At 35.4% G+C, this 17141-nt stretch overlaps 1 protein-coding gene across 1 annotated transcript in view; it reads left to right on the top strand.

Annotated features, from left to right (window-relative positions):
* The window catches only part of ZPLD1 (zona pellucida like domain containing 1), a 34445-nt gene extending 18251 nt beyond the window's left edge, over positions 1–16194 (top strand). Inside the window, exons 5-10 of the mRNA XM_077117575.1 lie at positions 1152–1249; positions 2581–2661; positions 7384–7555; positions 8765–8873; positions 15609–15638; positions 16019–16194. Coding sequence (XP_076973690.1) covers positions 1152–1249; positions 2581–2661; positions 7384–7555; positions 8765–8873; positions 15609–15638; positions 16019–16194 — 666 coding nt within the window. The remainder of the gene's footprint in view (positions 1–1151; positions 1250–2580; positions 2662–7383; positions 7556–8764; positions 8874–15608; positions 15639–16018) is intronic.
* Positions 16195–17141: the final 947 nt, after the last annotated feature.

The following is a 17141-nucleotide window of genomic DNA, read 5'->3' as shown; positions in this document are numbered from 1 at the left end:
AAAATACAGAAAAAAAAAGACAGAAAGGGAGTGGCTTCCAAGTATAGCATATAATCCCTCACTTACCTGGTTTTATACGATATTGAAATGTTCCACATAAATGCAGTTTATTAATAAATGAATCATCCAAAGTACTATTGCTTTAATAAAATAATTCAAAATACATTGCATTCTTCCAAGGCTTCCTAAACAAAGTATTTTCTATGTTTTAGCTTTCTTAATAACTCTGGGATTTCATAATGAACATTAGAAACTTCTCTTTGCTGCCAAAGAATCTATCTTCAGGGTTACTCAGTTTTGGGGAAGCAATTTGCCCTTATGCTAAATAGCTCAATACCGTTTGAATTTTGACATTCAGTACTTTTTCTGTTTTCCTTTATTATCAAATTGTGCCTTTCACTCCTAAATTTATAATTTGCTGCCTTAATCTGTAGTAGACTGGGGAAGGATATAAATAAGCTCTTTGGATGGTCTTAAGTAAGGGTGAAGAGGTTAAAATGTGGGTCTTAGACACCCTTCTCTAAGTAACCTCTAAGGAGTTTGATGCAGGAGAGCCATGGCATGCATTTTGGCAACTTCAAGTGCGTATTGGTCTCTTTTCTGGTTTCTTATTAAATTTTGATAATTTCAAACAGCCAGATACGTGATTTTGGGTGAACCAGGGATTATCAAGAGAATAAAGAGCCACAGTGGTAAAGGGCTTAAAATGAAGCAGATATAATTATATAAACTGAATATTAAGCACTAATATAATTTAAATAAAATGGAATTTTAATCTAAATAAATCAAATATTGACTTAAACATTATTTAAATGAAATATTAAAAAATCAAATACTGACCATTGAATATTAATCTGAATATTAACACTGACTATTAGCTATTGACTATCATTTAATGACTGTTAGCCACCTCAAATGGTAAAGCTATCGAAACAGAAGATTTATTGAAACAGAAGAAATGAATTTAATGCATGGGTATGTTTTAAGAGCAGTTCTGACAAGGAACTCCATGATTAACTAGATCTGTTTTGCAGGTGGCATCTTAAGATGTTGATTTACTCCTTTTTTTTCCCATAGCATGTTGTTTTAAGTGGTAAATGTGCTGTTGCTGTTATATGTGATGGATTAATTGTATATTTTTTCATCGTTAGGATTCAACCTACAGTCAACAGTTAATTATCCCTAGCACAGGATTACCTTTGAAAACCAAAGTATTTGCAGCTGTACAAGCCACTAATTTGGATGGCAGGTATTTTTATACTTTTATCTTTTGTTAGTTAAAGCACTTTGCTTGCCCTAAAACCTTATGAATCATCACATTAGCTCATTCATTTTAAAATTCAAACAAAAATACTGTCATTGCCATAGCATTTAGACATGCTAATAAACAGAAATAAATTGCAAAGATTAAAGGGTGACATTCATTTTATGTCATTAATTGAAAAATACAACTTCTTCCCATAAGGATAGAGGGGCAGTGACTGGAAAAGGCATGAGGATGTCTTCTAGGATGTCAGGATGGTCTACTTCTTCATCTGAGGTCATTAACTAGATGTAGTCACTTTGTAAACACTTATAATATGTGTGCTTTTCTCTCTGACTGTTACTTTTAAAGTAAAAATTTCTTAAAAAGTCAAAGAACTCTTCCCATAGGGGTCTGAAACATCTCTGCCAAACACAAAATCAATTGTTCCGTATGAAACCTAGAAGATTTAAACAGTTTAAAGTTGAAAGAGAATTCAAAAGTTGAAGATCCAATCCTGCCCTATAAAGACAAAATTGTATCATGCAAATGGTTTATTTTCAACTCCTCTGCATATTATTATTTAAACTTTGCATACTAAAAAGATCAGCAGAAATTTGGTTCTATTCTGCCTTCTCCCTTTCTGTCCTCTAAAGTTTTTTCCATCCTTGGAAATTTGAGATTTTCTAAAATTTTCTTACAAAATGCATATACTTTTACTTTTTTTTTTTGCATTCACTTCTCATAGGTTATGTACTATATTTAATAACACCCAGAATGAAGTCCTGAAAAATCTAGGCACAACCTGTTCTTGTAGGAAGGCTGTGTATTTATTTGCCTCATGGCTATCTTCTATCTAACTCAGTGCCCCCACTGATTCTGGCCAAATTTATATGTGTATACTTTGTGCCCCAAATGGCTTTGCTGTAATTAGTATTACAATATTGTCTGTCTTCTGTTGAAGATTGTAATTTAGGGAAACAAAGAGCCATTGTTCACAAAGAACATAAGCATCTATGTAGCTTCCTTCTTTTCCCCCTTCAAACTTTGGCCATTCAGTTTCCTGTCTGCAAATATCTTTGTACCATTAGCACAATGATTTTTGTGACATTAGCCTTCATTCTAGTTGATGTGGTGATGGCAATTCTTTGTTCCTGAGTTTTAAACACTTTGAGTTTAGGAGAAAATTTGAAAAACAAGAAATCTGCACATTAACAACTAATAGAATACTATATTCCCAAGGGGCAATTCTTTTGCCAATATTTTCTTCCCTTGGATTATTAACTAATACCTCAAATGAGATTCTGACTCTAGACTATTCTTTTGTCCTTCTGCAGATGGAATGTTTTAATGGATTATTGCTATACCACCCCATCAGGAAACCCAAATGATGATACACGATATGACCTCTTCCTTAGGTAGGTGTCTAAATATAGTATTGGTACTAAAGGTTTACTTAACCTAAGTCTGACAAACAAATGACAGGACACCATTAGAGTGTCTGAATTTAAGGTTTTACATTTTGACCCTTTAGCCCTCATAAAGCTGGAAATATAAAAGTCAAGAACAGTTTTGAACATGAAATGCTGATAAGGTTATTGTTGAATAAGAATTGCAAGCAAGCTAGGTCCATCAAAAATGTTTTATTCATGTTTAGGAGATGTGGGAATATTTCACTGTCATAGGAAAAGCATGGCATGGATATTGTTAATAAGAGAAAGGTATTGGGAAGGTACTATTTATCCACAGCTAGATTGTCTCATCATATGTCAAGAGGGGAATAGCATTAAAGTAGTGCTCTGGATAATTTAGACCCAAATGCTCTTGTACATTTATCAGTATTTAATGTGAAAGTATAATATAACCTATTACTCCTATTCTATCAGAGCAAATAACTTTAACTTCATTCCCAATAGATAGTGATGGAGTGAATGTAATCTACATTTGATGAAAAGGGGACATTGATCATAAGGACATTCAATCACCCCAGTTTCCTTTCAGCATTTTTATCTGACAGCAGACCAGACTTGAGAGTCAAGCAATGGCTTCTAATCATGCTTATAAAATGCAGTTGGCTCAGTTCACTGTAGCTCATTGACACATGATGGGAGTAATATGATGGGGAACCAAAAGAATATGTTTTATTGGCTAATAAAAGTTAAGAATGTATTCAGAGGGTATGGTTAAATGGAGTCTGATATCCTATTGCTGGAAATGTTAATTTGGATGACATTCTTGGGAAAAATGTCAGTAAGTATCAAAAGCCATAAAGATTTCATATTTTTTGAGTCTATGTTTACAAATTGGGAAACATATTCTAAAATCCTTATGCTGTTCTCATCTACCAACGAAATTTAACATAGCAAAATTTGGGGACAAACTGTATGCTCGGCAATAAAGAAATAACTAGGTAGACTACGTAGACCAATAAGTTCAGAGACCACACAAGCACTATAATCATGTAAAGTTCTTTATAAAGTGGGGAAATGCTTTTATTAAAAATGAGGTGAAAGGATCAGTATGCACAATTTTATATACAATGGACCTGACTTATGCTAAATTTTGATAGAAAAGACTGTAAGGAATTTACCAATATGCTAAATTTTGATAGAAAAGACTGTAAGGAATTTACCAAAAGGCCCACAGTGATTTTTTTATCACTTGTGGGTCATTTTGATATGACATTTCTCTTATTTTCCAAATTTTCTATAGCGCTCACAGGTCGGTAATCTGGAGTACAATAATCAGGTGCAAATATGGGGAAAGTTTAGTTCTGAATGTTTTCTTTATTCTTATTGGAAACCTTAGAGACCAAAATGGGCAATTAAAAAGACCCGTCAAACTCCAATTTAGGTGAAGTTAGGAGAAAATGAAAACTTGACAATTCTGAAGTGTGTGCTGTTGTTGACAAAAGCAGTTAAGATCAGAGTGAAGTGGTGCAGCAAGAGATTTGCAGGAAGCAGCATGGTAAGAGGCAGCCAGTGTAGCAGGAAAGAGAAGTGAAAGCTGAAGGTCCTCCAGGGGGCAGATTACAAAGATAAACACTCCTAGCAGGAGAGGGCACCACCTTGAGGGAAAGCTGCTAGGAGCAAGCCACAGGGCTAGGGAAAGTGGAGAATGAAGGGGTCTTACAGGGTGCCCAGGGCCTCAGGAGAAAAGACATTGGGGGACAGAATTAGCTCATTGTCTCATGGTAATTGCTGAGAGTCAAAGGTTATCATTAATATCAGAGAAATTACCTATTAGAAACACAAGTATAGTTCGCTATCAAAAGTAAATACTAAACATATAATTACTTTTAACCATAACTGGGTAGTGATGCAAAGAGAAGGTAGGAAGAATAGAAGAGGATACAACTAATTGTTTCAAAGTTTCTAGTAGGGACCTAGAGAAAGTTTCAAAGAAAATAATAATTGGGACTAATGGTATTGCTACAAGTTGATTGTGAATGTAATTACTAAAACAGTTAGAAGGTAGCCTAAGAAGAACTTTAATAAAAATTTAAATGGACTACATTGTGTGAGAGAACATAAGATAAAATGACAAAATTGAGACCAAACAATATGCCGTATCAATGAACATAAATGAGCTTGTCACTTCTTAAAAGAAAGCTATTTTCAAATTGAGTCATAAATAATATTCGCAATCTGTGCAATATACATAAGAAAAATATAAAATAAATATATATGTATATATAAATTAAAAATGAAATAATTTAGGGAAATTGGAAATAAAAGGTTGGACTGAGTTATTCTAGGAAAATGTAAACAATAGAAAATAATGTCTCAATTTTAATATCAGGCAAGAAGGAATTAGGCTAAAAAAGCTAAAAGAAAAAAAGAAGACGACTTGATAATGACAAGGATTTAATTCACAACAAAAATATAATAGTTATCAATGGATAGGTCCTGGATGGAATTAAAGCTTATATAATGTAGAAACTAGGGAAATATATAAAGAAACATATTCTGAAATACAGTAAAAGTAGGAGACTGTAGCTCATCTCTCTCAGGATACTCAGTCCTAGTGTTCAAAATTAAGGACATAGAAGATCTAAATAACATAATCAATTGTATATATATATATTTAATCTTCTGAATTCTGAAAAAAAAGAATATACCATCATAATATCTTGAAAACTGGCCACATATTAGGCCACAAAGGAAACCTTAATGTATTTTACAAAGCAGAAATAAAGTAGAAATAATTCGTAATTCTCTTATCACAATGCCATAAAACTAGCAATTAATAACATCAGAAAATAGAAAGTCCCCACCACGTGCAAATTTAAAGACTGTTTCTTAAATAAACAATTGAGTCAAAAGGAAAATATGAATGAACATTCACAAGAAAGAAAAAACACTTTCTTAGAAAAATAAATAAAATAGAGCATCATAAACTAATCTAATAAAGGAAAAGGGGATAAAGGACAAATACACAAAATGCAAAAAGAGATGGTGAAAGTCATCCTAAAATTAGAGAGGGAGGGTGTGGCTCCACCAGATAATATAAGCTATTGAAAAGCTCCAGTTATTAAAGGAATGCAGTATTGTGCAAGATTAGACACATAGACCAAAATTACAAAATAGTAAGTAAAAAAATAGGTCATCAAATATATAAGAAGTTAATGTGTAATATAGTATGATATCACAAATTAGTGGGGTAAGTGGGAATTTTTTAATGGTACTAGGACAATGGGTAATCGTTAGAAAAAAAATTGGATCCATACTTCACTCAATTTACCACAATAAACTCTAAATAGATTATGCATTTAAATGCAAAATCTACAGCTTATAAAGTGGTAGAAGAGGTATGCAAAAGACTGTTCAGATGTTTGAGTGAGCAATGTCTTTCTTTCTTTAGCTCAAATAGCAGAAGCCAGAAAATAAAATTTCAAAATTTCATCTACCTGAAAATAAAAACTTTGATTCTATATTGGGTAAACACACAGCTGTTCATGGGTGCACACACACACACACTGCGAGCGGTGTAGAAAACCAAACAAAGAAGCAAAAAAAATACATTTGCAACTTATATAACAAGCAAAGAGCCACTCTTCCTAATATATAAAGAACATACTAGAATCAGAAAAACAGTAACAACAAAACATAAAATTGGGCAAAATTGCACATACACTATTCTCAGATAAAGAAACACGAATGACTCTAAAACAGTAAAAGATGCTCAAACTCGTTCACCATAGGAAAAATGCAAATTAAAATCACATGAAGAATGTGCTATCATCAGTTCTGACAAATGTTCCACATCAATGCAAGATGTTGGTGATAGGATGATGTATGGGAATCCTGCGTTTTATATGAGGGTTATGCAAACCCACAACTTCTCTGATGCAAAAATGATTTGATAACATTTTTCCCTGCTATCAAATTGTGAACAATTCAAGTTCAATGTGCTTTGTGATATAGCTCTGGGAGAAATAAGAATTTTTTCAAATATTATTGAGAAATTCAAAATTGAACAATTCTTTTAGAGGACAAAATGACAATAACTATTAAATGATTTCACAAATGTATTATACAGGTAACCCTATCTAATTCAATGTGATTTATGTACAAAGTTATTATTATTGCTTTGTTTTGTAAAAAGCAAAGTTTCAAAACAATGCAAAGGGACTAGTTAAACAAGCTTTGGTGGGTGTGCACAATGGAATAGTATACAGTTGTGGGAAACTAAGACATTGTTAAATAAAAAAGAGTGAATTGGTTTAACTAGGGGTGAACAATAAGAATATGTTGCTTCTGCTTATATTTGGCTATACCCTGGATGGATGCAATAATAACGCTATTACTATTGGCAGGGTTTGTATGTGTGTGTGGGATGGTGTGCAAAGGCAAAGGTTGGAGGAGGACTTTTTGAAATATATGTTTTATATTGTTTTGATTTTGAACCATATGAAAATATACACCCCATCCACCTAAAACTCTACATTTTATGATCTAGGTCATTTTTCTCATATCGACTGAGTTAGCTTAGGCTCCTACTGTATATTTGTGACATTGTAAGCTTTTGTTAGCTTTTAATAAAATGGAGTTCCCATAATACTCCAGAAATGAATTTACAAATCCCAGCAGCTTGGTACTTTCCAGTGATGTACTCTTTTTACATTCCCTGAAATGTAGCTGTGACAAAGATCCTCAGACCACAGTCATTGAAAATGGCAGAAGCCAGCATGGTCGGTTTTCATTCGAAGTGTTCCGATTTGTGAAACACAAGAATCAGAAGATGTCCACTGTCTTCCTGCACTGTGTCACCAAACTCTGCAGGGCCGATGACTGCCCTTTCCTTATGCCAGTATGTTTTTAACAGCTTCATTTTAAATTGCTCAATCAACGTAAGCTGCACGGTTGTCAAATGTCATGAATTAATTTCCATAAAGTGTGTGGATATGCTTCAGATCAAACTGTTTGAGGTAGGATTTGTTCATCCAATAAATATCTATGGAATGCCTACTTTGTGCCAAGCATTATACTGAGGATACAGAGATGAAGTGTGCATGAATTCTAAATTTAATTAGCTTATATGGTAGGAGCATGAGGTCATCATGGAAGAAAAACAGACAGAAATGCATGGAGCAAAGGCAGCTATATAAGGGCTGTAGGAAGAGATGGCCTCCCCTTCATGGCAGGGGAGGTTGGGAGGATTGATAGAGGAGATGAGTCTCCAATTATGACTCTGAAGGTGCGTGAGACTAGAGGGGAAAAAATTAAGAGTCTGAGGGATACTCTATGCCAAAAGATAGTTACAGATACATAAAATCAGATGATCAGAAAACTTCCAGTCCTTCAGTAAGGCTGTGGAGCAGAATATATGGATTGATGGGCAGTTCTGGGAAAGGAGCAGAGCTGGCGCTAGAAAGCTAGATTGGGCCAGATGGAGTCATTTTGGGTTAAAAGCTATAAAAGGTACAGCCACCAAAAAATTACAGATCCACTTGCTAGTGAACAAAAAAATTCTATTTCTGGAAGGCCTTCTAGGGTCACATCAATATTAACCTAAGAAAAATTCAGACACTTTAAAAAAAAGTTGTAATGGCTTTAATATATTTATATTTATGCTCAATTCATGCAAAAATGGGGAGCTGTCTCTTCATATTAGTTGATTACTTTGGTCTTAACTAGCAATGTCAGATTGGGTTAAATGGAAATCCACATTACCTTGCTTCTGTGCTGACTAACATTTCAGGAAAGAATTTATTAAAGGCTTGAGAGAAATAAAAGTAGAAAAGTTTGATAAACACAGCTCTTTTTCAGGAGAGCCATTGAGCTATGTAAATTAATGAGGCAAAGCGCAATTACAGCGAGAGGAAATAAGAAATGTGGCTCAAGCCAGGATAAGAAACATTGTAGCCGTTATATGCAAAGTAATTAAATAAACGCACAGAAGGAAATGAATAAAATTAAACATGTGGTATCTCTTCCAAAAGAATCTGCTTTCCAAATGGCCATAAAGAAACAATTTTGTGCCGGTGTGGAATTTCATTTGTTTTCATTAACACCTCAGATTTGCGGCAACAGAAAAAGGAGAGATGCAGAGAGGAGGACGACTTGGAGCCCCCAGAGCGCTTCTGGAAATGCGATCCTCTCTGCTGGTCCTATCATTACTCGGAGTGGTATGAGTGCTCCTTATTTTGCAGGCGATAATAGATGTTTCTAGAATGGCTTGTTACTTGATGCGCATTGAGAACTCAAAGGGTTCCTAAGCAGCCCTAATTAACTGTGAGAGAGGATAACTACCAAGCAACTTTAATTTCACAGTAGTTTCCTGTTTGCTCAACTTTCACACAAAGGACAATATTCTCCTGGCTGCATTTCCCTACACACACACACACACACACACACACACACACACACACACACACACACACACAAATACACCATGTGGGGCTTGTTTCATTTATTCCTCCAGACACACTCTCTATCCTACTCCTTGTATCCTTAGGATGACCTTTGTGGATTTCATTGACTTACTCCTTTGCCACCTAATTTTTGGTTGACTTGACTAAAGAGCAGGGCCATCAGGAAATGGGAACAGTGTGTAAAAAAAGTGGTCAACCCTAGCTTCTGCCAAGTAAAACTGCTCTCATTGGATTCTGGAAACCCTTCCCTTAGCCCTAAGCCCGAGTATCTTGACTCTTCTTTGTGAGTTCTCTCCATCTTTGTAAATAATCCCTTTATTAAACTTTCCTTAAATTGATCAGTTTGAGTGTTGTTTCCTCCCAGGACCCTGAATATTGTATATCCCCCCTCAACGCACTTGTTCATGTTTATGAACTTGCTTGATCTAGTGGATACAACTGTCAATACACACATACTCTTATGTATGCAAATATATGTGCAAGTGTGTATGCATACACATTCCTACATGCACACACATATACACTGTCTCCAAAGAGATATTACATTAAAATCAGCACAAACCGAGAGACTTCTAGAGGCTGTAGCATAAAACAAAATGCAGGGTAAAGAACACTGAAATAATGTCAGGAGAACTGGTTCCAGGTCCAGCTTTTATCTTAACACACCGTGTAGCTTGGGCTTTTCCTTCATGCCTCTGAGCAAATGTTTCTTCATTTTTAGATGAGGAATTTGAAAAATAAATATGCTTCAAAATTATTTCTAACTCTATAATTCTGAATTTGTTTTTAAAAAAAGAATTCTGGTCTAGATTTTATGTTAATAATATTTTCCTACTTCACATTAGCTGTAAGGCAGTTATTTTGTTGCGGTGAGATTGTCATTACCTCTTCTCCATCATCTCCCATCCCACAGTGAAAAGAAAACTTTGCCTGAAAAGGTAAATAATTCAGCAAAAAGTGGTGTAGGTCTAGAAATTAAGGCAATTGTTTTAATCATTCACTTCCCTATATTTGTGTAGACATACAATCATTTAAAAACGAACTAGCAGGCCTTTTAAATAATTCAGTAATATGCTAAATAGGAAGTTTCAAACCTAGTCCATATTCCCTAAGGATCTGATAGGTATATGTGCCTTGAATGGGTTGAAAATGACTAGCTGTGGTTTGTGAAGGCCAGTTCTTATCTCTTTACAGCTATCAGAAATAGCTCAGAATTACACTGGATGGAAACTGAGTTCTTGTTGACAATAATTAAGTATGCTTTTGGGTAGGTGCAATAAAATTTTTTTCTATTTCTATGGAACATCTCTAGAGTTAATTTGCTGTAAGAAAAGTACTTTGAAAGTGATGTATATCTCTTCTGTCTGTCTTGGGTAGAAATGTTTTCCTACTTAATAATTTTCTCGCATCTTTGAGCCAAGGCAATATTAAATAATTTGTTAGTGTAAGGAATCTTTTTAAAAGACCAAAAATTAACTAAGATTCCCAAATCTCAGTAAAGATTACTTAGTAGAAGTTTCTAATCCTATCAGAGTTAACCAGCAAACAACTTCATAGATTTCACTCATACCATGTCTGGTAGTTCTAAATAACTCTGCTGTACCATAAGAGGGCTAATATACTGTTTCTGACATCATGTCTGGATTTCTTCCTTTGCAATTTATGACCTGTTTCTACCTCAAAGATTACATTTTATTTACCGACACACTGATTGTCTCTTCATCATCTTAACCTCTCCATGAGGAAAGTCCCCGAAGGAGCTCGTTCAAACATTCCAGGCCCCCTTCCTCGCGCTCTCTGTAAATGTATATTTTATAATTTTGAAAAGCAACAGTAGGAAAGTTCACTTTTCGATGATCATGGTTGCCTCACTGCTTAGGGTCCCATAAATAATGTCATAATTATACTGTAATATCCATGCAAAATATATTCTTTAAACCCACATAGAGTAAGCACAGCATGATATTGAAAATGTCAAAGAAAGCTAAGAGACTTCTACTCTCTGCATTTGTGATAGTAACTTCTATACCCACAATTCAAAAGAAAAAGGTTTTTTCTTCGAGGGCAGGCTTAGGGACTTGGAGCCCAGCTTCTTGATCCTTTTGCACAAAATATAACATAAAAATGACAGAAGTTATAGCCAAAAGCAGTATTGCACTATATCAGCCTTCCTTGCAATGTGATTCTTGGAACAATAATCCCACAAAATGCGCTTCAAAAAAGCTTCCATGAATCAGATATGATAGGGAAATGCTTTCTGTACATAGATATGTTGCAGGCAGCTCTGAGAATTCTTGCAGTTAAGACAGTTTATAGCTTTTCAACTCAGAGTTTCCTAAACTTATTTGACCTAAGCAGTACCCTTTTGCTGTATACTTATCACCATCCTATGTCTTCCGTACAGCACATACCAAATTTCTTTTATCTGTCAATATGGAGTTTACAAAACACTTTGCTATTCATTGGGTTCATTTTAAGATGCGTATTTCCTCTGTTACATAGATGAGGACACAGTCTGTCTTAATTTGCCAGATCTTCTGTGACAAATACCACACACAGATTGGCTCATGGTTTCAAAGACTAGGAGTCCAAAATTAAGATGTCTGCAAGGTCATGCTTTCTCCTGAAATCTGTAGCTTTCTGGTGCAGGCTTGCCATAATCCTCGGGTTTCCTTGCTTGCATCCATGCCTCCTATTACATGATAATCTCTCTCTTTGTGTCTGCTCTGGTTTCTGCTGACTTCTGGCTTCTGGTTCCTCTGGCTAGCTCTTCACAAGCCTCCAGTAACCCATATTAAGGCCCACCATGATTCATTTTGGCCACAAACTAAATAGGATATAGAAGATCTTCACAAATGAATCTACACTTTAATTGATAACACATCTTTATAGGGCCAGATTTAACATGGGTTCATACCGACAGGGACAGGGATTAGGATTAAGATCATGTCTTTTTTTGGGGGTGCATAATTGAATCTATCATACACCCCAGAGATTGGCTGGAGGTCAAGCAGTTAGAATAAAGTGGAGATGTACACAGTGGTGGCTAAGCCTGCGGGCTCTGGTTTATCTTCTGGGTTCACATCCCCAGCCAGCCGCTTACTATTTGTAAGTAGTGCACATCTTTTCCATGCTTTAGTTCCTGTTCCTTAAAATGCGAATAATGGCAGTTCTAAAATGTGCAGGGAGCTAGCTGTTAGAGTTAAACTACATACTGCGTAGAACACTTGCAGTGATTCTTGATCCATGAAAGCACTGCTTAAATGTTGGCTATTAATACTATTATTACTTTAACCCAGGCTTTTACTGTTCTACTTTTGAGGGTAGAATTCAAGAACTATTTTCATACTAGGTTGAACCACGTGCAACTGCTGGTACTTAATCACTTAATCAGTTCTGGCTTGAGAAGTCAGCAAATTTATATGGTTCACCCTAATAGAATGTGAGGATTCTCAGTGCTCAAGCCATATCCATCCACTTAATTTCATGCTTAATGACTAGGACTACCCTCGTTCCTTAGTTTCACTTTGTTTTTACTTTGTTAGTTAGAAAGGTCCTTATGGCCAATTTTTTAGTGAAGAGTCCAATTTCAGTTTGGGTTTTCTGTCTTCAGAACTCTCTAATGCTGAGAACCTTTCTTCTGTTAACTTATTGAACTATGCCTTTCCCTTAGGCATCTGGCTTAGGTCAAGTTCAGTAAGTCCTTAAACCTCAAGACCTCTGGTTTTGTTTTTTTTTTTTTTTTCAAGCAAAACAAACCCATTCTGATTGTTTTTACCCAACATTGTTAGTCCTCTTGTTAGCTGATCCGGGGACAATAGTCACATCCTCAGAATCCAGAATCTTAAAAATTCCTAAGATGTTCTTATTGAAAGTTCTCAAATGCCATAACTACATGGTGTGGGAAGTGCTTATTATGTGTAACAATTCAGTAATTTTAAATATGCAAACATTGGAGACACAGGGCACCATATTCCTGACATAAATTCCTATGGAGGAGCCCCAACATATATATTTAGCCCCTTAGACAGGCACTCTTCTAGGAACTGAGAATACAATAGAAAACTTGCTACAGGCTTTTCTCTCAGGGATTTAAGAGATCAGAGATAGAAATAGACAGTAAGCAAGCAGAATACAATGGATAGTAGAAGATTGGAGTCCTTAACTTGAAATAAATGGCCCATTTTTCTGCATAATAGTTAAGGATTTTGCTAAGGGGAAAATATTCACTCTGCATATATCTTTGCACGGATGTTGTTCATTTTTTTCCCATTTGTTTATACTTTTATGAGAGTGAAGCAGAGAATGACAATGTAGCTGCCACTCTGGCTTTCAAACACTGTGACATTGCTACTGCTTCAGGGTCTCACCAGCTATATATATATATTTTAAGAGCCTACCTAGTATAATATCCCAATCTGTTCTTCCTCTAATTCCAGAGGCATCATTTGCTTCTTCTAGCATATATACGTGTTAAGATCAAGTTGATAAGAGGGAAACCTGAAGTGTGTGGTAACAAAGGCACCTGTAACATGTCTGCTTCCCTTTCCAGGATACACAGGGCTTTGGTTAAAAAAAAAAGAAAAAAAAGAAAAACAGTAATGATATGACAATTGTAGGGTATCAGAAACACCACCCAGTAAATTATTCCTCTCTATCTTTATCCACTATTAAATACAATTCCAAACAATATTAAAATATTACCCCCTTTGATTTCAGCCAACTACCAGTCATGTAACCTGGAGATGATATCGTTCCATTGTTTATTTGGCAGTAGGAGTGTTTCGTCCCCATCCAGAGAAGTTTTGTCCACAGCCAAGTCCCAGTGGGTGACACATGGGATACTTTTCTTACAGAGGTGGTGGTGGTAATATGGGGAGCAGAGGGAATAGTCTGACTTCTTTTATTTATTGGGGTACAGATAATACTGGAGGCATCCCATCATGGCACCTTTTGTCTTATTTTGGACATTTAAGGGGAAAGGGTTTTCTATTCCTTAATGGAAACATTTTTTTTTTTTAAAAAGCAAATGAATGTGATTTCTAAACAAAGAATAAGCTTTAAAAAGGAATTTTAAAGCCTTACATAGTCTTCTCCCAAGTTCCAGTGAGGCAGCTTGTTCAGGGAAAGGTGCAGTCTGGTCTTTTGGATGGATCCCTCACAGTCCCTTCAGCCTCTCCAATATCTGTGGGAGGAAATGTCTTCTAAGGTGCTGTTTGTTGGTGGTTAAGATTTTCCTAGGGTTGTTTCCCTTTTTGTCCTTTTGCAGTGCATTGCAACATTCTAAAGTATCCTTTGGATGATTGTTCTTAATTTTGGGCATTGTGCTTAAGGACCAGGCAGCAGAGTCAATGTTTCTGTCCAGACCAGTGTGTTATAAATAGCTCACCAGGTTCAAATATTTCAGATACTAATTTTGGAACTTTCTATCTTGAGATGTTATCTCTATAACCAAAAACATTTTCCATACTTGGCTAGTGTATAGTCTTTTAAATAAAGGACTGAGACACATCTTAGATTTAAACATATGTTTACATTATCATGGAGGCTATAACAAATGGAAATTTCTTCATCTGTAAATTGGGGGTAGTAATAATATCTAAACCATATGGCTGTTGTAAGGATTAAATGTGATAACATATGACACAACACTTTATAAACTGTTCAGCATTACATATACATTTATTACAATAATATACTCCAGAATCAGTCAACCATACATATTTTATAATTCAAATAATGAGCAAAATTCACACACATACAAGCCCACAGATTAGTACACACTTATGAAATCTACTAGGCATACCAGTTCAAGGGTTAAATAGCTGCATGTTTACAAAATGGGCCCAAATATTGGGAAACCAAGTGAATATTCATTGCATCCATGAGATTGCCAGGAAAAAGTGAAAAATCAACAGCTTCAGTCTTGGACTTAACAGATAAAAATAAAACTACAACTCAATCTCAGGAGTCATGTTTTTCTTCCTTTTAATTATTAAATATAAATTTATATTCTTAGAACTTAAAATGATGTTTTTGCAGACTAAGATGGGCAAACTGACAACACTTAAATCGAGTGGCACTAAATAATGAATATTTCTCTGTAACAGAATAACAAATGGCAAGTTATAGAACCATAAAAAATGAAATAGCTTTTCACAATTATTTCCCCCATTGACTTGCCTGGAGAGGTAATGATGAAGCGAAGTTGTCAGGAAAGAACACAAGATAGTCTATTTTCAGATTATATTTGTACATTCAGGACAGCAGCAGGGTGTGGGATTGGCGAAGAGATGGAATGTGAACCTAGGAGATGGAGCAGAGAGTGGGGAGGCAGAATGGCGTAAGGGGAGGTTCATTTTTCCCGGGTGCTTGTGGGTAGAGATGGAGGGGCAGATCTGGTTAAAATGTAATTAAGAGTCAGAATAAACAGTGGTAAATGTTTGGAGAGAAAATGTCACTTTACTTTTCCTGCTTTCTTTTTCCCAGATGAGACACCAACCAACAATTCACAGCTTGGTAAGATAGTGAAATATAAAGAAAATAAAAGTATAAACTCTTAATTTTAGGTGTTTTTTTTTTGGTGATCAATTATAAATTTGCCCTAAAGTTTGGTATATTTTACATAAAAGTTCACTGATTTAAAAAAAAAAATCAACAACTCATATAGGCTCTGTTGGTCAAATTTTTTTAGCATTTTGTTGATGATTTGGGGATGGGGTTGCCTATGGAATCCAGTCTTTTAAATCTTATAATTCTTTAGGTTTTGGGTTGAATTACAGTTATGTGCTTTTATTCTACAAGATAGTGGTGACAGATGTTTTGTAGGTATAAGGTGAGATAGAGTGAGAGAAATTAGATACTGTACTTTACCACTGTGTGTGTTTATTTACTTGCAGGTTCTCTAAGTGAATCTCCTTTCCAGCTGAATGCCGTCACCAGTGCACTGATCTCAGGAATGGTCGTTCTTGGTGTCATGAGCTTTTCCCTTCTCCTGTGCTCACTAGTGCTTCTACACAGGAAGGCACCCACCAGTTTGGTGTTGAATGGCATAAGAAACCCAGTTTTTGACTGATTATTACAAGTCCTGCCCTCGGGAGTATCCTTCGCTAACCATACTGTGTGCAACCCCATTCAGTGTTCCAAATGGAATTGAAAGCCAGTCAGCCCTTGATTTTTGTATGTTTGTTAGACTTCACAGACTAGCCCATTAGCATGATGATAATGAAAAAATTTTGATAATATTACTATTGTCACTTGGGTATGTGGTCAGCCCTACCCATATGATACCAATGGGTTGGATATGCTATCGACAAATAAAACTATTCAGGACTTAGATCTTATGGGATGAATTGTTTTTCATTTTAATGAATTATCTTTTGATTGTTAGTTATAGAGATAAAAGGCAAGCATATAAAAATGGAATTTGTTGCATTTTTTTTTCCTAAGTATTACATCCAATGCAGTGGCATGTAGATTTGCAAATGTGGTCCTAAAATAAAAGTTGCTTTTTTAATTTTATTCCAGCCTGGGGATTTGTTTTTATTGGACTGGCCCATTTGAACACCTGAGATTTAATTACATAGTGTATGACCTCTGGTGTTTTGGCTGATTTCCATGTCTGATAACATTCATTAAAAAAATAAAAAAAACCTGAGAAATGTGTTTTAACCTGGAACATCCATTTGCGTCTCAAATTGTTAAAACCTCCGAAGAATACATTCTAGTGACCCTAGATCATTACACATTTCTACAGGAATGGCTGTGACTGGTTTTCTTCCTCTGGTTCATGTGTGAACACCCCTATGTGTTAGCTTTCCTCCCAGGTAAAGAATTCAGCTGCTGTCACAGCTGTGCGTCCAGCAGTGAGGTGACTGTGAAGAATTTATTCTTAATTCCAGATCATTACATTGGAAAACAAACAGTGGTTTTGGGAGGAGGACATTGTCACCACTGCATAGAATAGTGTTCCTATGTGGGTTTTTACTAACTAGGCTCCTATTTTTCTCAGAACAAAGAGAA

This window comes from Tamandua tetradactyla, chromosome 10 (assembly GCF_023851605.1).
Source record: "Tamandua tetradactyla isolate mTamTet1 chromosome 10, mTamTet1.pri, whole genome shotgun sequence".
Classification (NCBI taxonomy): Eukaryota; Metazoa; Chordata; class Mammalia; order Pilosa; family Myrmecophagidae; genus Tamandua; species Tamandua tetradactyla.
This window is presented reverse-complemented; position numbering and strand designations above follow the sequence as displayed.